The sequence below is a fragment of the Saccopteryx bilineata genome, chromosome 12 (assembly GCF_036850765.1).
Source record: "Saccopteryx bilineata isolate mSacBil1 chromosome 12, mSacBil1_pri_phased_curated, whole genome shotgun sequence".
Lineage (NCBI taxonomy): Eukaryota > Metazoa > Chordata > Mammalia > Chiroptera > Emballonuridae > Saccopteryx > Saccopteryx bilineata.
In genome coordinates, this window is record NC_089501.1 from 38,281,010 (window position 1) to 38,307,359 (window position 26,350).

A 26,350-nucleotide genomic window follows, 5' to 3' on the forward strand; every position below is an offset into this window, starting at 1 on the left:
AATGACTGGAGTTATTCTTTCCATGGTGGTCTCCAAACCACACTTGGTTTCTATGTAGGTTGGCATGCCACCTCCAACAATTTCACCAGCGGCCTTTTCCTCTCAAGAGAATATGATTAAAATATTAATCCAGCCTCTGGACTCGTCAAGTAAAAAAGTTACATAAATCTATCTCCACATGGTACAATCTTTGCTGTTAACTCTGCACCGTGTCCCCCCTTTAATTTGTTATGCCTCCACAGAAAGGGGTGCAAGTTCTAGCAAAGCAGATAGAAAATGTTTCCCTCTCTGCCTCCCTACTGCTTGTCCTTCCTGACTTCTCAAACCTGAAAATGAGAAATAGCATGTTGGAGTTTAAAATACAGGTCTCTAAATGAGAAGAGATGAGCGGGAGGACGACCTTGGGTATCTCGGTCACCGAGCTTGGCCGCCCAGGGCTGTCTGGCAGCCATGGCCTTCAGCACACACGTGGTCAGAGGCCCGGGCTCAGCCAGCCAAGACAGACTGCTCGGTGGTGCTAAGTCACCATTTGTCCTGCTGCCTGGAAGCCGTCCAGGGCTCAAATCTGTCACTCAACAGGCTTTTAGGGAAACCGCCCCTGGGCCTAGCACTGGGCTAAGTCCTGGCTTTGGAGGAGCTTACAATCTAATGACTATAATTACAGACCAATTGAGTGTTAAACTATGTGACACTAAGTATGCCTTTCAAGAAAACCGTCACTGTGGGCTGGAGCAGTTGGAAAACATTTCATTGAGATTACAGGACTTTGAAAGGAAGAGGCAGATCATGCTGGACATTCACGACGCTGACGAAAGGGGCCCCGGACCGAAGGACACTGTACCCAGTGTGAGTTTACCTGGGCAGGAGGCGGTTCCCGCAGGAAAGCTGAAGCTGGGTTTCCCTGGGCACCATGCCAGTGTCACCAGTCACTAAGAAAATGGCTTTCCTCTCAGGTCAAGAAGAAATCTAATCCTTCCTGAAAGTGCTTAGCATTTGAATCAGGATGGTGATGTTGCCAAGGGAAAGATCCTTATGCCTTATATATAAAAATGTCCTCGGAAGAAGTGACTTCCTGTCAACGCCGGCGCAGGCTGGATTAAACGCCGAAAGCCCCCGCATGGGAAGCTGGGATTACTGGCGAGAGTGACAGTCCTTTTCCAAAGGGCACCAGTCACCGGGAAAGATCGCTGGGAATATCTTCTAGGATTAGGATGGGAATGCTCACACAGCAGAATGTTTTAAAATGACATCCAGTAGGGTTCCATAATTCATGAAAATAGCAATACTTGGTTTGATGATTTCCCCTTAATCATTAACTTTGCATTCATCTGCGTGTTTTCATTGAACTACGTGCATTACAAGACAAAAGCGTCCCTGGAGGAACATCCAGCTTCTCCAGTTCTTCCTGTGATGGGTGCCACAACAGGTGGGCCGGGGTGAAAGTGTTCGTCAACGTGGCAAACTTGATTTTCCAAGGGCAAAGTGGTGGGGCCACTTTCTCCCTCATGCTTGCCTAAAGTGCTGCCTGAATCAACTAGTGTCGTCGGTTGCTTCTGAATTCTCACCTCGAATTATTATGTAAAGCTGAAATGTACCTCTAGCTCCCTTTTGGAAGGTTTTTGTTTTGTTTTGTTTTGTTTTTTTGGGTTTTTTTTTTAATGGAGGAAGAACAATTTTGTTTCAGTCCAACTATCACTTGCAGATCACGCTTTCCATGAGGCAGACAGGGCTTTGCTTAAACTAGTTTCTCAATCGTTGTCTCCACTCCAGCCTGGGGCCTGACAGCTGGGCTTTCTGGGGGCTCTGGGGGTCAATCACACGAAGTGTGTTCACTCAGCACGGAGCTGGGAGTAACCTTCTCCGCGTCTCTTCATGTAAAGACTCTAACGTGGGCTTGGAATCGACTACTTGCTCCAACGATTCTCAATTGTTTATGACCGTAACCAAAGGTCCCAGTTCGGTAGGGGCTGCAGGCTCAGAGAAGCTGCTTCTCAGCCACCACCATCTGGAAATAGAGTTTGTTGTCCTGACCACACAACCTAAGACTCTTCCAGACAGACTAGCAACTCCAGCACTTCGCAGCAAACATGCATGATGAATGGTGTGTGTGTGTGTGTGTGTGTGTGTGTGTGTGGACACACACCCACGGGCGTTCCCAGGATCATGCACCACTCCCTGCATGCTGGCTTTAACCTCACCCCTTCTCCAAAAACAAGAAAGAGTGGCAGAATATTAGATGAGGGACAGTGTCACAGGGAAAGACGTGAATATGCTCTAAGGTATGCTTTGAACAAAAAGAAATAATTCATCGATGTCAGCACGTCAGTAAGGGGGAAAATATGAATTGAAACATTTGAGTTGCAACAGTAAGTTGAGAACTGCCGCCTTTGAGACCAAGCTGCCTGGGACACACGGCATCAATGTCACACATAGACTGCGACTGGTCAGTCTCAAGGGCTACCCCGACTGGCTGCCTGCCGAGCAGGGCAGGTGCCACCATGCTGCCCTTTCTCGACGGAGAAGGTACCGACCCCTCTGACTGTAGGGCCAGCCTGCCTGAAATCAAACCCTGGCTTCCCATTGTTTGCTCTTCACTGGGGCTATTCCCAAATACTCCAATGCTCCTCCTCCTGGGGGTGCTGGTAGATTGCATCCCCTGCCACCTTGAAGATGGGTGTGGCTACGTGACTTACTTTAATTCTTTGGTGAACAGAAGTGACATGTCGCTTCTGGGCAAAAGCCAGTAAGCTCTCCTGACTCAAGAGTGGTCCGTGGTCTAGCAGTACAGAAATCACCTGGAAGCTTGCTAAAAATGCAGAATCTCAGGCCCATCCCAGGGTTCTCAAATCATACCATGCACTTACCAAGTTTCCCAAGCAATGCAGGTGCACATGCTAGGTTAGGAAGTTCTACTCCAGACATAGAGCACTCATCGCTGCTTCTCTTCTCCCTGCCACCATGGCTAGGGATGTTCTGGATGGGGAGGTTAGTCTACGCCCTGGCCTGCTTGAGATGGACAGGAAGTAGAAGATTAAGGCTTTGTTCTAAGCCACTAAATCATGAAGCGTTACCTTGCAATGGCCTAGCTTCTGACACAATCACTTAGTTCTCTGTGGCCCTGGGCAAAGAGGTTAATCTCCCTGTGCCTCAGTTTCCTTGGTGTAAAATGGATATAATAATAGTACCAACTCAAAGAGTGGTTACGAGGATTAATAAAGTAACAAATGAATGGAGCCTGGCACCTAAAAAGTTCTAAGTAAATACTGGATTTTATTATTGACATACTCCATCCCCACAGCTCACATTCCGGTCTGCTTACCTCAGGGGCTGATGTCACAACCTCTGTCCCCGGCGATCCCCCAACCCAAATCACACAGACTCCAGGAACAGGAATGAAGTCACACATCAGAAAGAGAAGGAAATATTACTCTTTCTCAGAAAGAAGTTGGAGATCTTAATTATGGTCACTTGGCCCAAGCGTTTGTCACTTGTGTCTTCACATCTTCACCCTCCTACTCTAATGCTGCATATGCTGCCCCTCATCCTCTTCCTTTCCCCAAAACCCGATGTGCCTTTCAGGACACAGCTGGTGTCCCCCTCCAGGAAGTCTTCCTCAAGTACTTCTCTATTATTCTATTTACGGTTTGGACACAGTACTTGTCTATTACACCTAAGGCTTGGTCCTGGACTTAATCCTGGGTGAAAAGAAAACTAACAAAACACTTAATACATGTTTATTTTTTGCCTCTTCTTCAAACTCAGTGTGCGATTCTAGCACCAACGGGTCACCAAACCTGTCTCAGAGAAAACTGGGGGAGGCCTGGAGGCAGAGGATTGTATGGAGACAGATTCTGTGTAAGTCCTGGTGTTTAAAAGACTCCAACAGAGTTTCTGACATTATAGCAACTGTTCTTAAAGATGATAAATACTTGATAACATCTTTAATATGATGATTATAAATCAAATGTACTGCTTTTTGTACACCCAAATAAAATGATAAGTTATCTTTTTTTCCTTACCACTCTCTTAAAGTGTATATAAGGAAACAAACTATTTTAAGGCAGAATAAATATATCAGCGTCTTGGATCTTGCTTTCATATTTATAAACCAACTTAAATAAATCATGGAACCGAAGCAATTCACCACAGCTGCACAATGAGCCCCATATTCAGTTCCAAAGTCACAGAACTTGAACAAGCACCTCAGAGATCCAACCTCAACATTTTACATTCTCTAGACCAGGGGGCAGCAAACCTTCTCTTAAAGGGCCACACACAAAATATTTTAGGCTCCGGGAGCTACAGGTAGGTCTCTGTCACAACCACTCAGCGCTGCCATTGTAGTGCAGGGGCAGTCCCAGATGACAGAAAAACAAATGGGCATATCTGTGTTCCAAATAAACAACTTATGGACTCAAATTGGAATTTCATGCAGTGTTCACAGGTCACTAAATTCTTTTGATTTTTTTCACCATTTAAAAGTGTACAACTGCCCTGGCCGGATAGCTCGGTTGGTTAGAGCATGGTCTTAAAGTGCAGAGGTGGCTGGTTCGATCCCTGGCCAGGGCACATACAGGAACAGATCAATGTCTTGTCTCTCGCTCGCTCCCTCCCTGCTTCTCTCTAAAATCAATAAAATAAACATTTTTTTAAAAAAATGTAAGACCATTTTTAACTTTCGAGTGGCACCAAAACAGGCAGCTGGCTGGGTGTGGCCCATGGGCCATACTCTGCCAACTCGTGCTCTAGACTCCCACGTTCCTGCTTTTCAACCACACCAAGAAGTCATTCGCCCATATTCACTTAAAAATCAGGTAAGAAGTAATCCCATGAGCCTGATTTTAGTAGCTCCACTTGAAAAAACATGAGATCCTAAAGATGTCAGAGTTTCAGCAGAACTTAGACCCATAAAAATAACATCAGCCATCACCCTTTTCCTTACCACACACAATTAACAGTTACAGGGTAAGAAAACAGTTGGCGGTCGTCTTCACAGATGAAGTCAATGTAGGCTCACTCCTTCACCCAAAGGCAGGGAAACCAGTTGTCGGGGCCTCTTCTGCAGGTGATGCAGAGTGACTAGGAAGGACAGGCTTTGGCTTCAGCATGGACTTTTAACCGGGAACCTCACTACTTTAACAAAATTTTAATGATTTTTTTTAAAGAGCCTCGCCTTTTGCTGTTTTTATTGACACTACTTTTAAAAGTAGCAGTGCTTGCAACATTTTAAGTCTAGATGTCTCTATGGAAACCAAAAAAAAAACCCCTCCTTTTTTATGGCCAAATGACTTCCTCCCTAGAATTATACAACCTATTGGATCACTACAGGCTACCATCTGTGATATCAAAACATCTTAAAACTGTTTTCCCAAAACTCTATTTTATTAGATATAATTAAGGTAATATAACTATTAGTTTTGCTGAGAAGATCAAGAAAGTACTTATTTTTTAAGCTTTCTTATATTATTTATTAAGACATCTTTATTTAAAATATTCTTCTTAGGAAATTTTGTAAATTTTGGCAAACATAATAAAAGAGAAAGCATGCAATCAAATAGTTTAACAGTTGCTTTGGAATTTATATCATTAATTTTCTTCCACTCCTTTCCATCAATGTCAAATACATTTTTTTTAAATATAACCGTTTCTCACTCCAGACTGCTTATTAACTGCGAAGGAGAAAAAAAATTAAAACAATAATTATATAGTGTAGAAATCAGATAACATCTTCACCGGATGAAGGAAGATGGCTTTTGGGTACCTCTAGATATGATACTCTGAGAACATACATCCCCTAGATTGCATAACCTGAATCTAATCATCAGGAAACATCATGATTTTTTTTAAAAAAGGAAAGATTAAAGGGGAGGGCAAAAGGACTATATGATTTTTTAAATGTCATTAAAGACAGAGAGAGGCCATGGAAATGTTCTAGACTAAAAGAAGATTAAAAACATATGACAAATGTGATATATGATCCTAGAATGGATCTGGTATTGAAGGGGTGTGGGGAAGTTCCCTGAAGGACATTACCGCATCAACTGACAAAATTAGAATACCAATGGCATATTAGATAGAAGTAATTTATCAATGTTAAATTTACTAGTGTCCATATGTATACTGTGATTATATAAGAGAATATCCTATGCTTAGGAAATACTGAAATAGTTCAGGGTAAAGGACCATGATATATGGTGCATGTAACTTTCTACCAAATAGTTCAGAAAAACGATTATATATGAATAGAGAGAGGGAAAGAGAGAATAAAGAGAACAAATAATAAAGCTAAAGATGTAAAATGTTAACAAGTTTGAAAAATAAGGGATACATGGGTATTTCTGCAACTTTTCTGAAAGTTTGAAATTATTTACAAATAAAGAGTTTAAGGAAAAATTAATAGTTCTTGCCTACACTGGAGTTCTTGGCTGTCTAATTTCTCTCCAGGGTATTTCTAATACAACACAGGAAGAGATGCTTGTGCCAAGAATCAAGAAAGTACAAAGATGTTTTAACATGATCTTTTTTTTTTTAATCAGTGATTGAAGCCTGCCAAAACATTACATACCACCCATTCTTAGCAGAGTCCATTGCAAAAACCAGCAAACACTGGACTCCAGCAAACTTTTATGCAATCTCTTCCCAATAATTTCTCTAAACAGAGTAGAGAGTCTAAAACCTTTCTGCATCCCATAACTTCCAGAATTACATCATACACAAGGCAAGTCTCTCAGCTAGTCTCTTAGACAAGCATTATCAGTATCAATCAATTGGAGTCAATCTTTTGAACTTGAGCATCATAATATATTAAGCCACGTCTAAGTAGCTGGCGAAGAGGGCACTCAGAAGTCAAGATCACCTCATCAGATATCCACAAGTGCTCACTACCATGTCGAAACGACTGTCAGAATCGCCCAACCTTGATTAGCTAGGACTCCATAATGGTCCTACACCAGCACTGGAGGTGCCCACCTCCAGTCTGCAACACATCATCTAAACTGATTTCCCCCCAAAGTAATGCAGACCAAAAATTTAGGAGACATTTTATAAGTCAATCACTGGACAATCAAAAAAAGTCATAACCAAAACTAAAATTTTCCGCCATGCTTAGGAATTAGGAAATATCCATTCTCCAAAACACAATGAAGACAGATAAATGTACACTGGTAAGTCTTTCCTATCCTTTCCTGTTTATAGTTTTATTATTTTCTAGATTTTTTTAGTAGTGACTATCTCTGGGTAAGATAGTCATATACTATTTTTGGCTTTGGCTTTTTATCCTAGATATTTTCTTTATTATTCATTTTCCCCCAAATTTCAATCAATAATTTTACTTAACACATGTTTACTAAGAACCTACTTGGGATATGCTTAGCCAGACATACTGGGTGGTACTCTCAAGGAGTACCCAAGGATTTCAGGTATTTGTCTACAAATAATCCACCAACAAATGATATGAAGACAGTAAGTGCAATGAAGTCTCCTTGCAGAAAAGCATAAGGAGCCAGAAATGAATTATGACCAACTGCAAATAGGAATAAACTAGTCAAAGCACTAAAATTTAATGAGAGGGTCATTGTAAAAGCAGGTGAAATTGAAGAGATGTTACATGTAACATTATTATAGATTTAAAATCATGCCTGTTCTTCTCCATAAAACTCAAAGGCAGTTAAAAGCACACACGCGTACAAAATCAAGCAATTATAAATCCTCTGAAGCATGTAACTGTGATTAGCTGCTACTCTCAGCAATATAAAAATACTTTAACCACAATTACATTCCAGCCTGTAATATAATTCAAAACAAACAAGTCAGAAACATCGCTCAAATGGCAGAACCAACAAATACAGATGCTTTGCATCAAGGAAATGAATCCACTGAAGAAATGCATCTAAGAAGGCGTTGCGGTCCAGGACCTGGAGCGGCTGCTCTGGTGGACCGGCGAGGACCCCTTCTGGGCAGACGCAGTGCATTGCATCCCGGCTCCAGCTCGCTCTGCGAAGCCGCACTTGGGTCAGCAACAGCCTCGCTGCAGTCAGGTTGGCGTGAATATCTGGGAGTTCCTGCTGTGGATACCCTTTCCAGGACTGTACTCACATTTTACAATTTCACGTTTTAAATTCTAAACCTGGATTTTTATAACTAGGAACTGTATTTGATTTCAGATCAAACTAACCATTCTATGTAGTTGTACAACCAGCATTTCCCAATGGCATGGCCATTTGCTTTACCGTCATCTGTATCAGCCTTGAACATGCTGTAGAGTCCATTATGTTTGTTACCTGTCTCCCCTGATAGAATATAAGCTCCCTGAGGGCAGGAGTCTTTGATTCACAATATAGTTGTTCAGCAACACAGAAGAAATTGTCCCATTTATGTTTTTATCTCTTACTTTTCAGACTATCCACCCTGATGTATTTATTAGATTGTACACCCAAAACCTATATAATTTTATTAACCAATGTCACCCCAATAAATTCAATTAAAAATTTAAAAATCACGGCAATTAAAAAAAAGACTATCTTCAAAAAATGCGCAAATTTAGGTTTTATTTCAACAATATGTTGCAATTTAAAAATGACAAACACTTGTTTTAAAATACATTTTCTCTAAAGGCTTTATAAAGGCAAAAAAATTTCTGCTAAGGACCACAGAATCAAAGTTTACATCTATACAGCTCATGTACAATTTCCCAAGAAGCCATGGACCCCAACACCCTGGGAGAACATAAACCCCATTCTGAAACGCCAGGCGCGGCGCTGGCGTCCGCAGCAACGCCTCCAGCGCGGACACGCCCCCAGCGCGGACACGCCCCCAGCGCGGACACGCCCCCAGCGCGGACACGCCCCCAGCGCGGACACGCCCCCAGCGCGGACACGCCCCCAGCGCGGACACGCCCCCAGCGCGGACACGCCCCCAGCGCGGACACGCCCCCAGCGCGGACACGCCCCCAGCGCGGACACGCCCCCAGCGCGGACACGCCCCCAGCGCGGACACGCCCCCAGCGCGGACACGCCCCCAGCGCGGACACGCCCCCAGCGCGGACACGCCCCCAGCGCGGACACGCCCCCAGCGCGGACACGCCCCCAGCGCGGACACGCCCCCAGCGCGGACACGCCAGGTAGGGAGCCCGGATGCACCCTCACACACAGCACCTTCCTGGACAAGGCCCAGTGGTTTTGGCAGGAAGTGCATTGTGCTGCTAATTTCTAAAACCTTAATCTTTCATTTTCCCCCTTCTTAGAATATTCTTTCAGCTCTCAGAAAAAACAATAGTTGATTACAACTGTCAGACTTTTTTAAAGTGCTAATTTGTTCCTTTAACAGAGGAAATGATGAGAGAGCGTTTTCCCAAGGGTTAAGGACAATATTTTTGCAGTCCAAGATGTCACCAGCTTTCAGAAGAATTTCATCCGGGATCAAGGTCAGGGTTTCTGAAATTCCTTTTTCCGAACTTTTGATTTTGGTGCTGTGGAAAGGATAAAAAGAGAGAAAAGGAAGAGACAGGCCCATGTCAGACTCTCCGCACTGATTTGTTTTAAGTGAGTACACTCTATACAGGAGGGAAAACTGACCATTTGGGTTTTCTTGCTTGTAGAAGGTCTTTAACATTTCCACTGCTTCCTCAGCCCGATAGCCAGGAATGCACTGAGATACAAAAGTTCAGAATGAATATGGGCCTCTGATAATGTGCATTGTACCCCATAAAAAAGCAATACGTACATAATCATGTAAACATTTTTCAGATGTATTAACAAGTATATTTCCAAAAGGAAAGCTGCATGGCAGGTCAAAAGTCACTCTCCAACCAATTACTGTTTCTCAATCAACTACTGTTGATTGACATTACGAGCTCTATGATCTTGGGTAAGATTCCTAAACTCTCTCTCAGTTTCCTCATATATCAAATGTAGGCAATTATAGCAATTCACCTAGTAGGATTTGTGAGGATTCAATGAGCTGAAATGAAATAACGCCTGTTAAGTCCCTGGGACATCACAAGGGCTCATTAAACATTAACTCTCTAATTTCGTCTGCTCATCTTTACTTATGGCCCTTTAAGTGTTTGATGCTACAGAGCTATGGCTGGCCGTCCACAGCTAAAAATGGTCAGCTGAAAATGGTTTTTATATTTTTAAAGGGTTAAGAAAGAAGAAAAAAAAAGAATATGCAACAAAGACAAATGGCTAACAAAGGCTAAAATACTACCAGACTCTTTTCAGAACAAAAAGTTGTCAGTCTTTACTAACTACAGAAGATTTTTTTAAGTGTTCAGTTTGTGCTATCTTTGGTCTCTAACTGGGAAAAAGAGAGCAACACATGAAAGAATACAAAGTGGTGGTAACAGGAAGGGTTTGAAACTTGAACTTGTCTTAACGAGAGAGTATTTAAAGAGGCTGAGCAGAGCATATCAGGGAAAGAATAAGAACAAGCTTAGGCCTGACCGATGGTGGTGCAGTGGACAAAGCATCAACCTGGGATGTTGAGGTCCCAGGTTCAAAACCTCAAGGTTGACGGCTTGAGCGTGGGGTGACTGGCTTGAGCGTGGGATTGTCAACATGATCTCATGGTCACTGGCTTGAGCCCAAGGTCACTGGCACGTATGAGAAGCAATCAGTGAACTACTAAAGTGATGCAACTACAAGCCACTGCTTCTCATTCTCTCTCTCTCTCTTTCTCTCTCAAGCTTGAGTTGCATGCTAGCTGATGGGGCAGGGGTAACTACTAGGGAGTATAAGGAGAGAAATTAAAGAGATAAAACAAGGTCAAGCCTGACCAGGCAGTGGTGCAGTGGATAGAGCATCAGACTGGGATGCAGAGGACCCAGGTTCAAGACCCCGAGGTCACCAGCTTGAGCACGGGCTCATCTGGTTTGAGCAAAGCTCACCAGCTTGGACCCAAGGTCACTGGCTCGAGTAAGGGGTTACTCAGTCTGCTGTAGCCCCATAGTCAAGGCATATATGAGAAAGCAGTCAATGAACAACTAAGGTGTTGCAACAAAACACTAATGATTGATGCTTCTCATCTCTCTGCATTCCTGTCTATCTATCCTTCTCTCTGAAAAAAAAAAAATGGTCAAAATATATAGGGCTTTGAAGGCTTGCCACAGGGGTTTGGACTTACTATGTTGCACCCTTCTGAGGTGCATGAAACAATACTATGAGCACAGATTTCAGGGCGTCACATCTGGTAGAAGCACACAGAAGAGGAGGGAGCCAGGGAGCACCAGCACAGGGACTGGCAGGCCGGGGCCAAATGCTCGGAATGAGCCTCCCTTTCTGCTGTGCCCTCCCTCTTGCCGGGTCGACAAGGCACACATAAACCTTCCGCATCAAAGCAACCTCCTATGAGTTCAATGCTTTCAGATTCCCCACCTAAGTGAGATCATGCATATTTCTTTTTCTGTCTGACTTGGCAAAATGCCCTGGAGGTCCATCCGTGTTGTCACCAGTGGAAGGACTGCCATCTTTGTTATGGCTAATACTGTGTGTGTGTGTGCATTTACCATCTTTTCTTTGTTGAAGCAGAGGGTGGAATAGTGGTTGTCAGGGCAGAAGGGTGGCAGAAATGGAGAGACACTGGACAAAGGGTACAAACCTCCCACTGTAAGAATAAGCTTCCGGAATCTAAGATACAGCGTGGTGACTATTGCTAACAGTGATACACTGCAAACTTGACAGTTGCTATGTGAGTAGAGCTTAAATGTTCTCGCCATAGCAACAACAATGACAACATGCTAACCACGTGAGGTGAAGGATGTGCTAACCTTACTGTGGTAAAGACGTCACAATACATACGCGTAGCAAACCATCATGTCTTATACCTTAGACTCATTCAATGTTATGTATCAATTACATCTCAGTAAAGCTGAGGGGAAAAAACCACCCATTGGCCCTCCTTCTACTCTGCCCTCAAGCAAACTGCTACCCTGCTCCTCCCTGAGAACTTTCCAGAATCACAGCCTTCACCTTCAGGGCTCTCCTTTCCTGCTCTACCTCATCTTTGCTGGCTTGGGCTCCCAAGACTCTACTGAAACTACCTTCTCAGGTATCAGGGGCAGGAAAAGGAAAATATGGGTATTGATTGCTACACATCAAAAATAGGACACGGCAATCAAGCAAAATCATTGCGTTTGTGCAAAAACGTGTTTACGATAACTGGCATCTACTGTCGCTGTCAGAGGCCGAGCTTCACACAAACTCGGGGTAGCATGGAGCCAGGAACACTCACGGGGTGAAAACGCCGGTAGTGGAAGTGTCTTCAAACATACCTGTGGCCTGGATGAAGACTGTCAGATGACACCTAGAAGGCTGGCAACTCTCCTTCAACAGTCTGTCTCTTCCGAGCCTGGCACTCACCTGGAAATGCCTGCCTGTCATCTAACTGAGGCATAAATGAACTCAATCCGTAGGCCTGAGAGCCTGTCCAGTTCTAGCATGGCTTCTGGTATACCCACCTCACACTTACTCTTCACAAGCCCATGAGGAGGTCAAAGTAATTAGAAAGAAAGAAAAAGCGGACCAGTGCACATTACCTGAAACGGTCTCCCGGTGTTTGGTAAATCAGCAGAAGCAATATCTAGAACAGAGCCACACCCACCAAAACGTTCATTCTGACAGCCATATACAACCAGCGGGATTTATGAGAGAGAATTAAGGTCCTACCGAGAATGTGCAGATCAAGACAAAACAAGGGTTTATACCAGCTATCCGGGAGAGGAAAGCTCACGCCATTCTTAAAAACAATTAAGCTTAGCCTGACCAGGCGGTGGCGCAGTGGATAGAGCATCGGACTGGGATGCAGAGGACCCAGGTTCGAGACCCCGAGGTTGCCAGCTTGAACGCGGGCTCATCTGGTTTGAGCAAAAGCTCACCAGCTTGGACCCAAGGTCACTGGCTCGAGCAAGGGGTTACTCGGTCTGCTGAAGGCCCACGGGTCAAGGCACATATGAGAAAGCAATCAATGAACAACTAAGGTGTCGCAATGTGCAACGAAAAACTAATGATTGATGCTTCTCATCTCTTCATTCCTGTCTGTCTGTCCCTGTCTATCCCTCTCTCTGACTCTCTCTCTGTCTCTGTAAAAAATTACTTTTCTTTTATTTATTTAAATAAAAAAAATTTATTTATTTTTAAATAAATAAAACAAAAAATAAAAAAAAACAAAAACAATTAAGCTTAAACTGAGGACTAAACAATCATACAATCCAGTTACACAAAAGAGGTTTAAAGGAATTAGAAATTAATATTTCACAACTGCAAACAGAATGAAAAACAAGTACGTAGCTGGTAACTGTTTCCAGTCTGACTTTCTTTCTGGATTTTCCTAAAATTTTTTTTTTTTTGGGGGGGGGTATCATTTGAGAATCGGAACCAGGAAAGAGACAGGAATTTAATTCAGAGATGTTCAGTGTTTAAAAATAACATATTTTCTGTTCTTTTCCCAAATAAATATCCCCTGTGCCCCTGTACGGGACGGACTGAAGTTGCGCCGCTCTGTGAGGCAGAGGGGAGAGAAGTCTGCTGACCACGACTTCTCTCTTCCCAAAGCAGAGATCGTACATTTTATCACATTCAACACCCTGTGCATTCTTTTCAAGTGTCCAAAGGATTCATACATATATAGTAAAGTAGTAGATAAAAACATGCAAGTATGAAACTGAGTTTTTAAATTATTCAATACTTTACAAAAATGTTTTGAGACTCACTTGCAATGCCCAGTATTTGTGTCATTCGAGGAAAGACACAATTCAGAGCTGTAACTTTATCAATTTCCCAGTTATTTACAATTATGTCATAAATGATTGGTTTTTTTACTTCGTATTAACTCCTGACTTAAAAACTCTCCTATACTGTACTAGCTATTCATGATGAAAATAAATGTATAAAAACATGTAAATAGAAAAAGTTTTAAATGACCAAAATCTATCCTCCAAAGGCAAGTCTTAGGTGCACAGCCTTCAGACCTTCTCTTATGCACAGTGCTATAATCTACCTTAAGTTAAATTCTGATTTATCTTTATAAAGCAGTTTAAATTAGTGCTAAGTTTTTTCTTTCTCTAGCTTATTTACTAGTTACATGTTTACAGAGATAAGAAAAAGAGGTCATTTTACTATTTAAAAATCTTTTCTAAAACTTTTTGGCCAAGGGATACTAGATTTTATAACATTCACCTCCTAGAATTTGTTTCATAAGTCTCTATTTCCATATATTAGGAACAGGCTACATATTGGGCCACGATAAGCTCACAAGGAGGGTACAGACACTGACCCGCAAAGTCAAAGGATACTCATGAGGCGGAGAGCGGCTGCGCACATAATGCACGGCTCCACGGTGACGTAGAGCACGGTGCGCTCACACACCTCGGAAGGGCTCTTGCCACTTCGACGGCACCAATCTAGGGCCTGGTCGATGGCCACCATTTCTGCGTGTCGAGTCGCCTGAAAAGAGAGGAACTGGCCATGACAGTGTTTGCTACACGGAACTGTACTTTGCAAATACTCAAAAATAAATACAAAAATAAAAATGTGGGGGGGGGGGTAACTTCTGCTAATGTTTTAAAGAATGAAGGTTTCAGAACACCCTTCGCGGTTGACAACATATTCCCAAGTTCAAATAACATGACCTCACCAATAAAAGACATTTAACCTGAAATGCCATGCGAATTATGCTACATTTTTAGTTAAGTACTTAAAGAGTGGAGGACATACTTTCAATTAAAATGCCATAGCACAGATGTGTCTAAAACAAAATGAGCCTAGTGTTTGAGTATTTTAGGGAAAGCTTGAAATTTTCATAAACACGTGTTTCAGCTTCAAATGTGTTTTCAAGGCCGTCACTGACTTCACTGTAAGCAAACCTATACTTAGTTTACTGGAATGTCACCACTTACCTTTTCTTTGGAATGAGATTTTATATACTGGAAGACTTCAAAGAGAAGCAGAGGTTTGGCGTAGGTCTCAGATACCTCATGTAGGCAGCAGGATACAGGGAAAATCACACAGCATTTGGAATCAACCACATTTAAAGTTGAATTCTAACTGTGAGATTACTAATTATGTGGCCTTGGACAAGTTATATCTCTTCTCTAAGCCTTGGTTTACCCATGTGTAAATGGGGTACACTGGTATCTATACCTCTTAGAGCAATCTGAATTACAGGAAGCACATGCTAGATATGTATTCTATGTGATAATTATTTATAATACTCATGATCATCACATTTATCAACAAACATACTGAGTGTTAACTATGTACAAGCCATTGTGCTAAATTCTGTGTGGAATAAAAAGTCTCTGTCCTCAACATGTATAAACTCTGGCAGGGTACACAGGTGTTCATTTACCTGTGACATAGGGTAAGGTATGAAAATTGCTGACACAGTGGCCCAGGTACCATGAAAGCCAGAAAGTATAAACTCAGAGATAAGAGGTACTTTAGAGAAAGGTTCTCAAATCTGGCAGCATACCAGAACAAACTGGGGAACTTAAAAAAGTTTCCCCAACTCGGGCCCTGGCCAGTTGGCTCAGCGGTAGAGCATCGGTCCAGCATATGGAAGTCCCAGGTTCAATTCCTGGTCAGGGCACACAGGAGGAAGCGCCCATCTGCTTCTCTACCCTTCCCCCTCTCCTATCTTTTCATCTCTCTCTTCCCCTCCTGCAGCCAAGGCTCCATTGGAGCAAAGTTGGCCTGGGCACTGAGGACAACTCCATGGCCTCCGCCTCAGGTGCTAGAATGGCTCTGGCTGCAATGGAGCAATGCCCCAGATGGGCAGAGCATTGACCCCTGGTGGGCATGCTGGGTGGATCCCAGTCGGGCGCATGCAGGAGTCTGTCTGACTGCCTCCCCACTTCTAACTTTGGAAAAATACAAGAAAAAAAAAAAAAAGAAGTTCCCCCAACTCGAGTGCTTTTTGAAAATCAGATTCAGAATTACGAAATGAAATCTCCCCATAGTTCTGAGTAAGTAATGGTTGACATGAATCATTTCTATCAGCTTTACGACTGAAGAACCAGAAGCTAAGATAGGATGTATTAGAGACACACAATGGGACAGGTGATGGTGGTGGTGTCAAGGGGTGGCAGTGGTATCGAAGTCAAAGGTAGGGCTCAGGTCTCCTCATTTGGGGTCAAGCATCTTTCTATTCTGTGATTATAGGATAATCTTCTATAGGACACAGAACAGCAAAATAAATCCAGGTTAATTTTATGGTAGAGAAGAAACACAGGCAATGAGATAGATGTTATTAGAACAAAGTTCTCATGTTAGAGATATTATACCAAACCAAAAAATAAGGAGATATAACAACTATCTAAAATACAAAATTCTACTCCCAAATATAAGCATCTGTATATTCACTAAGTGCTGTATTATGTTTATTACTTATCTCACAGGTATTTTGACATCCACCTAACTGCTTTATGAGTCTGAGTTCCCACTTTGCAAGTATTTTGCTAAGTCTCAGTTTTCTCTGTGATAGGTGTGAGGGATGAACTTTAAAGTCTACATAGCACCAGTATCAACACCAGCTCGTTCTTGGGCTTCCAGGATCACACAACACGATCAAAATCTGTCTGAGCGGTGTTATAGTTATAAGCTCTCCTTGAGTCTACCTAGTACTTCCTAAAATCATAAATACTGACACTTCATTCATACTTACTGTGACACACTGTTGTGATACCATATTCAAGAAGTGCTGTCTTGATTCATGATCTTCCCAACCAAACCACAATAAATTAAAGTCTCACAAACCTATTAAAGTATACATATTACAGGTAGTACAGAGATAGCAGGTAGCGGAGACTTTATTTTGCGAATTATCTGAAATAGGATAGCTTCTTTACACATTCTTTTATATGTCCAAAGTTATAAATTGAGGTTGATTTTTTAATTTACTAGGTGCAACACATTATTTTAAATTACTAAAGAATGTAAAATGAGTTAAGTGGCTATGTTTTGTAAAGTGGAATATTCATATATTAGACTTGCTGCTGATAGAGATAGATTTATTTCTCCCACACTCATTTCTCTAAAATGTAATAAAATTACCTCTTAGGTTTCACTCAAGCATTAAAGTAAAATTCCACAAAATAGAAAATTAGCTCTCAAGGTTTAATTGGTTCATTAAATTTTTCTGAGTTCTTCAAATTTTAAAAAGTCAAGATGTATCACTTTAATAATCAGAAAAAAGGACATTCAGAAAGAAGAGATGTCTAGGGAAACGACCCTGCATTGACGCCCGTCGCACTCCACACAAACCCATCTTCTCACCAACGGTGCTAACTTCACTCCACTCCTACCATCACTGCCCTGGGTCTGCAATCATACCACTGAACGTACATACATTTTTGGTTTGATTAACTTCATTTCTTCCCTTCCCCACAACTTCATTGTTGTAGACCAAAAGGCAGCCAACAGGAACTTCAATATTTTCTAGGGCTTGTTTGGCCTGAAAAACAAAGTGAGAAGTTAAGATGTAATATTAGCTCAACACTCAAAAGGACGCTAGGAAAGAAACAGATGCAGCATGAGCAGTAAACACATGTATAACTTCTGGAAAAAAGAAATGCAGCTGAGCTTTCCCCTTTCTCAAATACAGTCCAGTCCTTAGCGCTTTGTTCTCTGTTGAGTCCGTATTAAGGGAGACTCGGGAACAAATCCCCCTCATAGGTTCTGAGCCTCTGATGCTTTTTCCTCATCGGAAGCAGAGGTGATCAAAAGACCATTATTGACTCTTGTTTTTAAATTGCCAGAGTCTATGCACCTTTTCAGACAAGATCTATAGATCTGCAAAGAGGTAGAAGAATAAATAACATTATAAATCCTTTCTTAAAATTCTTTGTTTGTTGAAATTTTACTTGCTTAATTTTGTTTCTCTAACAATGACAGGAAATATCTTCTATCACAGGGGTCGGGAACCTTTTTGGCTGAGAGAGCCATGAACACCACATATTTTAAAATGTAATTCTGTGAGAGCCATACAATGACCCGTGTACATTATGCATTATCCAATAAAAATTTGATGTTGTCCCGGAGAAATGCTCAGCTGCATTTCTTTGTTCCAGAAGTTATACATGTGTTTACTGCTCATGCTGCATCTGTTTCTTTCCTAGCGTCCTTTTGAATACTGAGCATTACATCTTAACTTCTCACTTTGTTTTCCAGGCCAAACAAGCCCTAGAAAATACTGAAGTTCCTGTTGACTGCCTTATGGTCTACAACAATGAAGTTGTGGGGAAGGAAAGAAATGAAGTTAATCAAAGTTTAAAACTTTGAACATAGAGATAGGTTTATTTCTCCCACACTCATTTCTCTAAAATGTAATAAAATCACCTCTTATAGCTGTGATTGGCTCTAGCCATCCGCAACCACGAACATGAGTGGTAGGAAATGAATGGATTGTAATACATGAGAATGTTTTATATTTTTAACATTATTTTTTTTATTAAAGATTTGTCTGCAAGCCAGATGCAGGCATCAAAAGAGCCACATCTGGCTCACGAGCCATAGGTTCCCGACCCCTGCTCTATCATAAAGGTGATTTCTGCTCTGAGGGAGACAAGAAAACCTGAGGAACACTCTAGGTAAAAACAGCTCAAACAGTTTAGAGAATATTTTGGAAGTTTCCTTAAAAAGTAAATATACGTATCACCCATGGACAAATTCCACTCCTGAGTATTTATTTAATAAAAGGGACTATATGTTTACCAAAACAAAAAACCTGCAAAAAAATTTTGTCATAATAGCTTCATTCATAATAGCCAAAATCTGGAAACAGCACAGGTATCCTGCAACAAAAGAATGGATAAACTCACCATGGTCTAATAACACAGTTGAATACTTCTCAGCGATAAAGAAGGAACAAACTGCTGATACACACAACAACATAGATGAATCTCAGACTTGCTGGGTAGAAGTTAAACAGAAAGCATACATACTGTATGATTCCCTTCATGAGAAGCACTGGATTACACAAAAACTAAACTACAATGATAAAAATTGGAATTATAGTTGCTTCATGGAAGGGAATGTGTAGATTGATGGGTGTGAAAGGGACATAAGGAAATGGCTAGGTTGGAGAAAACTTTATCTTAAGAGTGTAGTTTACACACATGTTTTTATAGCGCTCAAAATCAAGTGAAAATGCCTTTAAAACCAATGCATTTCACTGAATGTAAAGTACACCTCAACTATGAAATAAAGTTTAGGAATAATCCTACCACCACCATCTGGGAACGGCAAACTAATTATTCTGTTCACAAAGTCTCCCCTCTATCCAGCTGTCCATTTTTCTTCTAGCCCCTCCACTGAATGAACCACAGCAGCTCATGGCCCCAGACAGTTAAAGAATACTTTTCTCGGACAGAGAGCAGAAGTAGGCAGGCCATACCTGGGAATGCCCTGATTGATATTGCTGTTGAGAGAAAGGTAGGGTGCAACCCTTGGACCTAGTGTACAACCATTTCCATCTCACTACAGTTAAAAGAATATAGAAAGGCATGGCAGTTCTAATTTGGCAGGCCTCCAGAGACTTGGGAAGACTAGATTACCATGTAAAGGTAGGGCATATATACACCCACCATAGGACATACGTAGTGCAAGGCTGAAAGCAGTGCTCTCTCTCCTGCTCTAGCCTCTTACTCTCGGCTGTACTTGATTTCAATAACTTCTTATCATCTGTTCTCATGAGTTCCTTAGCTACTTCAAGCATGCTCAACCAACACTTTTCCTTTGGCCAGAGAGGGGAAAAGAGAGGCCCACACAGTGGTAAACTGTACCTGTCCTTTCTCCTCTGGAGTGGTGGGGAGAGTGGGGGCATGGAGAGGTACAAGGTGACAGTATCTGAAGCAATAAGACTGCGTTCTCCAGAACTGTGTCCTGAACTTCAGAGCTGTGTCCCAGTTCTATAAAAATGGTAAAAGCATGCCTAGTTTATGCAAAGCCTAAAAGTCTGAAGAGTCCCAAGTTCTATTGCCAGGAAAGCCGGGAGGAGGACTGGCGGCCGGGGAGGATGGCGATGCTCAGTGTCGGGGCAGTTAAGGCAATCATCAGACAAAGAATGCCATTTAAAATCAGTTTAGAATTCCACATAACGCCAGGTACACATGAGAGATAAATCATTGATTTGCCCAACAAATATCTGTTGAGGATCTTGAGATAAGGAAGTTATCTTGATAGCCCTATATGCAATCAGAAGTGTCCTTATAAGAAAAAGGCAGAATGAGATTTGACTCAAAAAGCAGAAATCAATGTGACAATGGAAGCAGGGGAAAAGATGAAGTTGCTATTCTGTTGGCTTTAAAGATGGAGAACAAGTCATGAATCCAGCTAGGAACATCCATGTAGAAGCTGGAAAAGCCGAGGAAACATCGTCTAGAGCAGGAGTCCCCAAACTTTTTACACAGGGGGCCAGTTCACTGTCCCTCAGACCGTTGGAGGGCCGGACTATTAAAAAAACTATGAACAAATCCCTATGCACACTGCACATATCTTATTTTAAAGTTAAAAAAAACAAAACGGGAACAAATACAATATTTAAAATAAAGAACAAGTAAATTTAAATCAACAAACTGACCAGTATTACAATGGGAACTATGGGCCTGCTTTTGGCTAATGAGACGGTCAATGTCCGGTTCCATATTTGTCACTGCTAGCCGTAACAAGTGATATGATGCGCTTCTGGAGCTGTGACGCGTGCATCCCGCATCACCGGAAGCAGTACTGTACGTGAGCGACGCCACACTCTCACTGACCACCAGTGAAAGAGGTGCCCCTTTCGGGAGTGTGGTGGGAGCCGGATAAATGGCCTCAGGAGGCCGCATGCGGTTTGGGGACCCCTGGTCTAGAGCCTCGAGAGGGCGCGCAGCCTGCTGAAACACTGGTTGTGGCCCAGAGAAACTGATTCCAGACTCCTGACCTCAGAATTGTAAGAGAATAAACTTGTGTTGTTTTATGTCACCAAGGTTGTAGTAGTTTGTTACAAAACCCATAGAAAACTAATACACCCCATTAAGATGAAGAAAAGACAAACTAAAACCAGAAGAAGATATTTGCAAACCATCCACCAAAAAAAAGATCTAGTATCTAAACTACATAAAGAACTCTCAAAAATTCAAGAAATAGAATAAATAACAAGCCCAACAGAAAATGGGCAAAGTATATTAACAGACATTTCACCCAAGAAGGCATACAAAAAGCAAATAGGTCCACATCATTAGCCACTAGGAAAATGCAAATTAAAACCACAATGAGACAGCACTACACACCTATCAGAATGGCTAAAACGGAAAGTAAAAACACCAAATACTTGTGCGACTGTGGAGAAGCAGGCTCACTCATACACTGCTGGCAGGAATGTAAAATGGGACAGCCACTCTGGAACATAGCTTGGCAGATTCTTAAAAAGCTAAACATGCACTGAATGTAGAACCCAGCAATTGTACTCTTGACATTTTACCCAGGAAAATGAAAACTAAGGTTCATTCAGTACATAATTTCATATATAGACACAGATGTTCATCGGAGTTTTATTCATATGCGTCAAAAACTGGAAATGCCCCGAGCATCCCTTAGTGGGAGAATACTTAAACTGTGGTACATCCGTATCATGGAAAAACTACACAGCAATAAAAGGAAATGAACTATTGATGGACTCAATAACTTGAGTGGATCTCAAAGAAATCATGTTGAATTAAAAAAAAAAAATCTCAAAAAGTGAATATTCATGTATACAACATTCCTGAATGACAAAATCATAGGCGTGGAGGACAATTTGCAGCTGTCAGGGTTTAAGGTTTGGGAGGGGATGGTGGCCATGAAAGGACAGCATCAGGGAATCTGATGGTCAAATTTTAGCTAATTATTACTTAATCTGTTAAATCTTTTTTTTAAAAGATTTTATTTATTCATTTTAGAGAGGAGGGGAGGAGAGAGAGAGAGAGAGAGAGAGAGAGAGAGAGAGAGGCGAGGAGCAGAAAGCATCAACTCCCATATGTGCCTTGACCAGGGAAGACAGGGTTTTGAACCAGTGACCTCAGCATTCCAGGTCTATGCTTTATCCACCGCACCACCACAGGCCAGGCCTGTTAAATCTTTTTTATAGTTTGAATTTCTTATGACTATGTGTTTATATAAATGAGATAAAAAGAAAACTTTAAAATATTTTCATTTGGAAAAAGTTACCATAAACTCCATAAACTGGTATTTTTGCCATTACTACATCAAAGGACAAACTCAAGTTTAAGGCTTTTTAATATCTATTTATACATACCTAAAATGTCCTCTAGAAACACTGTCCAAATTTCACTACCTAATCAATTCTTCATACACACATCCTTCCAAACACCAAACATTATAATTTGTTTCACCTTTGCCAATTTAACGGTGAAAACTAGTATCTCTTTAATCTATATGTCATTTATAACTAGTTAAACTGCACATTTGTACACGTACTTGCTAGCAGTTTATATTTCTTTTAGAAATACCATGTTCATATCCTTGACTTTTTCAATGTTAGGACATCTTATTACTTTGTAAAGATTCTTTATAAATGAAGGTTATCAAACCAGTCTTTTATATATGTTACAAATGTTTTCTGTCTTTCTCATTAGCATTGTTACTTTGTATCTTGTCCTTTTAATATGTAGACATTTTCAATATTTCTATAATTAAAACCTGTCAATTTTTCTTTTACAATTTCTGCCATCTTCATTCTGGGCCCTCCAGGGTTTCTCCCAGTAAATGCTAACATTTATTTACTACTGCTCCTTTTCTGGTTTTTTATTTTAATTCTATCTCTTCAATGAAATGATTTATATTTTTACTACAAAAATATATTGATAGCCCTGGCCGGTTGGCTCAGCGGTAGAGCGTCGGCCTAACGTGCGGAGGACCCGGGTTCGATTCCGGCCAGGGCACACAGGAGAAGCGCCCATTTGCTTCTCCACCCCTCTGCCGCACTTTCCTCTCTGTCTCTCTCTTCCCCTCCCGCAGCCAAGCCTCCATTGGAGCAAAGATGGCCCGGGCGCTGGGGATGGCTCTGTGGCCTCTGCCTCAGGCGCTAGAGTGGCTCTGGTTGCAATATGGCGACGCCCAGGATGGGCAGAGCATCGCCCCCTGGTGGGCAGAGCATCGCCCCTGGTGGGCGTGCCGGGAGTATCCCGGTCCGGCGCATGCGGGAGTCTGTCTGACTGTCTCTCCCTGTTTCCAGCTTCAGAAAAATGAAGAAAAAAAAAAAAAAAAAAAAAAGAAGAAGCCTGACCAGGCGGTGGCGCAGTGGATAGAGCGTCGGACTGGGATGCAGAGGACCCAGGTTCGAGACCTCAAGGTCGCCAGCTTGAGCGTGGGTTCATCTGGTTTGAGCAAAAGCCCACCAGCTTGAACCCAAGGTCGCTGGGTCCAACAAGGGGTTACTCGGTCTGCTGAAGACCCGCGGTCAAGGCACATATGAGAAAGCAATTAATGAACAACTAAGGTGTTGCAAGCGCAATGAAAAACTAATGATTGATGCTTCTCAACTCTCTCCGTTCCTGTCTGTCTGTCCCTGTCTATCCCTCGCTCTGACTCACTCTCTGTCTCTGAAATAAATAAATAAATAAATAATAAAGACTTAAAATATATATATATATATTGATAAATTTCTTTAAAGTGACCTATAACTTTACCATCTTAACTAACTATTTTTGGGCGTTCTCCTCTAGTTCTTGTTCATTTGATAAAAAGTTTGGTTTTTGAGCATATTTTGTCAGATGCTTTACAACCATTATCTCTCTGAATCTATACAACCCTAAGAGATAGTTACTATATGCCCATTTTATAGACAACACTGAGACTGAAAGGTTAAGAATCTGTCAGGGTTAGTTTGCTGTCAGTGATGATTCCAGGGTTTGAACATAGGCTAGTCTAATCTCTAAAGTCTAAACTAATATGTATAGCATAAAATAATTTGTATTCTGCTTGTTTAAAGTTTTTTGGGTTTTATTTTGGAAAAGAGAAAGAATTTATTTTAGTTATATACATAATTTGGTATCTTGTTTTAGGCAGTAGTTTTTTTTTGTTTTTTTTTTAATAAATAAATTTTTATTAATTTTAAGGGGGTGACATCAATAAATCAGGATACATATATTCAAAGAAAACATGTCCAGGTTATCTTGTCATTCAATTCTGTTGCATACCCATGTTTAAAGTTTAATGTAACATGTAATTGTGATATTTAACATTATGTTTGAACTTAATATCCATAATGATTTTAATAACAGCATATTATTTTAACACAGTAACATATCACAATTAATGAACCATTTCCTTTTCCTGAAAGTAATGTGTCCTATAAGTTTAATGGAGGAAACAAATTTTCACATGGTCTAAAGAATGAGTCATGAGATCAAATTAGTGGGTCATGAGTAGCAATGAAAGAAATGGAAAAACTGTACATAAGAATATTATATATGGTTCTCAAAAGGTTTTGTTTCAATTATAGCTATATGTGTTTACAGGTTGTAATATAAAATAGATTTTTTTTAACTGAGTCACTTACAAAAATGTATAAAAAACAAGTTTAAAAGAATGTTAAGTATCAGAAACAAATGTATAGATGCTGTAATGCCTCATGGCTTAGAGAAAAAGATTTGGCTGTAATAGCGCATGAAAAATAATGTGAGAAGAGAACAGAGAGGGATGTACCAAAAACAGTTTCAGTGCTGAATCCCCACTGCCAAGCCCAGTGCACTCAATACACATCTGCAGGCTGAAAAAAGACATAATTGTGAATTAATTAGCTGTAGGAGATCAGAGACCACTAAGGATAGAAATACAATCAGAAACAGGGATGAAAAACATTTATTTTACAGAAGCTTTAAGGAATTGTAAAACTGACGAGCATTTCATCTATGTGTATATCTGTGTATACAGATATACACAGAGATATATATGCCAAATACACTTTTACTCCTATTAAAGTGCTCATTGACACACATAAGTACCACATAAGTGATACATAAGTGTTGGGTTATACACAGAGCCCTCCTTAATCAACAGTCCTGACCAAAGGAGGGAAGGAAGTAAAAGAACAGAAGGCAGTTGGATGGAGGGGACGGATGGATGGATGGATGGATGGATGGATGGATGGATGCCTGGCCGGCTGGCTGATAGAATCTGGATGGGATTTGTTTTTATCTAGTCCTTCCAGAAACATCCTCAGCTTCCTTCCTTCAACAACAGAAATTCAAAGGGTCATAAATATGTACAAAATAATGTGACCTGGCAGATTTGCGAGATTTTCACAGGGAAGTGGACGCAGCACGCGCGTGCCAACAGCAGCTGAACAGGGATATTTGACGCATCCTTCATGCCAGTGAAAAAGAAATAATTTCTGTATTTCCTCTCTTCCTACCCCAGATCTGGCTACTGTTAAGAAGAGGATAAAGTCAGTTGTTTCCCCAGGGAACGTGGCGCCATCGAGATTCTGGTGAAGAGAAAGCACACGGGACGTCTGAGCAAATGATCGGGCTAGAAAGAGAGCCGGAGAAGTTCCCACCCGTGGCATCTACCTGCCGGGCTCCTCACCATTTGCATGGCTTCCTCCATCCACTTTTCGATCTCCTCGGCTGACACCAAGGCCCCGCCGTTGAAAACCGGCGTGGACACTTCTTTCGCCTCCATACCGCCCAGGGACGGAAGTGCGGGCGCGGAACTCGGCGAGAGTAGGCCGCTGTTTCCGGGGGAGTGGAACGGCGAGGCACTCGGGAGCCAATTCTGGACGGACCTGGGCGTCCCGAACCAGTGAGTGGTGGAGGCAGCGCAGTGGCAGCAGCAGAAAGCGCAGCTGCTCTGCCCTAGTCCACGCCCCCTTCCCGCTCCAGTGACAGTCTGCGGAAAGTCGCGATTGTGATTTCTGGAGAGCGCCGAGCAGGACCACGACGGTCCTGCCGGATCGTCCAGGCCAAGTGACAAAGAAACGGTTTCCTGCTGCACCACCCCCCACCCCTAGGCAGCCCGCACCCCCAGGGCCTGAAGATGCTGAGATCTATGTGGAATTTTCTCAAACGTCATAAAAAGAAATTTATCTTCCTGGGCACGGTCCTCGGAGGTGGGTGACAGCGTTGTTGGAACGGGGTATTGGGAGAAGAGGGTGGGAGAAAGGTGACTGTCTTCTAAAATAGAGAGGCCGGGCGATTGTAGTCCTGCATATGTAGAAGGGAATCCTTCAACCATCTGATGGGCATTTATTGGGGGTGACAAACCTCCAAGGTTCCCCCCACCCAAGTTGTGGAATGTGTGCCCTTTGCCTTGACAGTGCCCCTTACTCTGTCGCCTGTCCTTTAGTCTCACGACTCTTTCGAGAACCCACCACAGTT

At 41.9% G+C, this 26,350-nt stretch overlaps 2 protein-coding genes and 1 non-coding gene across 4 annotated transcripts in view; 2 read left to right on the forward strand and 1 right to left on the reverse strand.

Annotated features, from left to right (window-relative positions):
* Nucleotides 1–8,529: 8,529 nt before the first annotated feature.
* Nucleotides 8,530–25,758, reverse strand: ADAT2 (adenosine deaminase tRNA specific 2). Its single transcript, XM_066248197.1, has 6 exons — nucleotides 25,560–25,758; nucleotides 17,341–17,445; nucleotides 14,286–14,438; nucleotides 12,533–12,637; nucleotides 9,573–9,645; nucleotides 8,530–9,466 (listed from the first exon to the last, which is right to left on the reverse strand). Exons 1-6 carry the CDS (start codon nucleotides 25,653–25,655, stop codon nucleotides 9,423–9,425), a joined length of 576 nt encoding a protein of 191 aa, XP_066104294.1. The 5' UTR covers nucleotides 25,656–25,758; the 3' UTR covers nucleotides 8,530–9,422.
* On the forward strand, nucleotides 22,838–22,912 carry TRNAV-AAC (transfer RNA valine (anticodon AAC)). The gene has a single exon. It is a non-coding gene; the product is annotated as a tRNA-Val (tRNA).
* A 47-nt stretch (nucleotides 25,759–25,805) lies between the features above and the next one.
* Nucleotides 25,806–26,350, forward strand: part of PEX3 (peroxisomal biogenesis factor 3) — a 33,831-nt gene continuing 33,286 nt past the window's right edge. Inside the window, exon 1 of one of the 2 annotated variants that reach the window (XM_066248196.1) lies at nucleotides 25,806–26,082. In XM_066248196.1, the coding sequence (XP_066104293.1) occupies nucleotides 26,010–26,082 (73 nt within the window). In that variant the 5' untranslated portion in view covers nucleotides 25,806–26,009. The remainder of the gene's footprint in view (nucleotides 26,083–26,350) is intronic. The other variant, XM_066248195.1, reaches the window with a different exon arrangement.

Excerpts from the sequence above, each read along its gene's own strand:
- ADAT2 (XM_066248197.1), bottom strand. The coding sequence starts at position 25,655 with ATGGAGGCGAAAGAAGTGTCCACGCCGGTTTTCAACGGCGGGGCCTTG. Across the intron at positions 14,439-17,340 it reads AAGTTAATCAAACCAAAAAT|GCGACTCGACACGCAGAAAT; the intron begins GTATGTACGTTC and ends CTCTCTTTTCAG. Across the intron at positions 9,646-12,532 it reads ACACCGGGAGACCGTTTCAG|TGCATTCCTGGCTATCGGGC; the intron begins GTAATGTGCACT and ends TTTGTATCTCAG.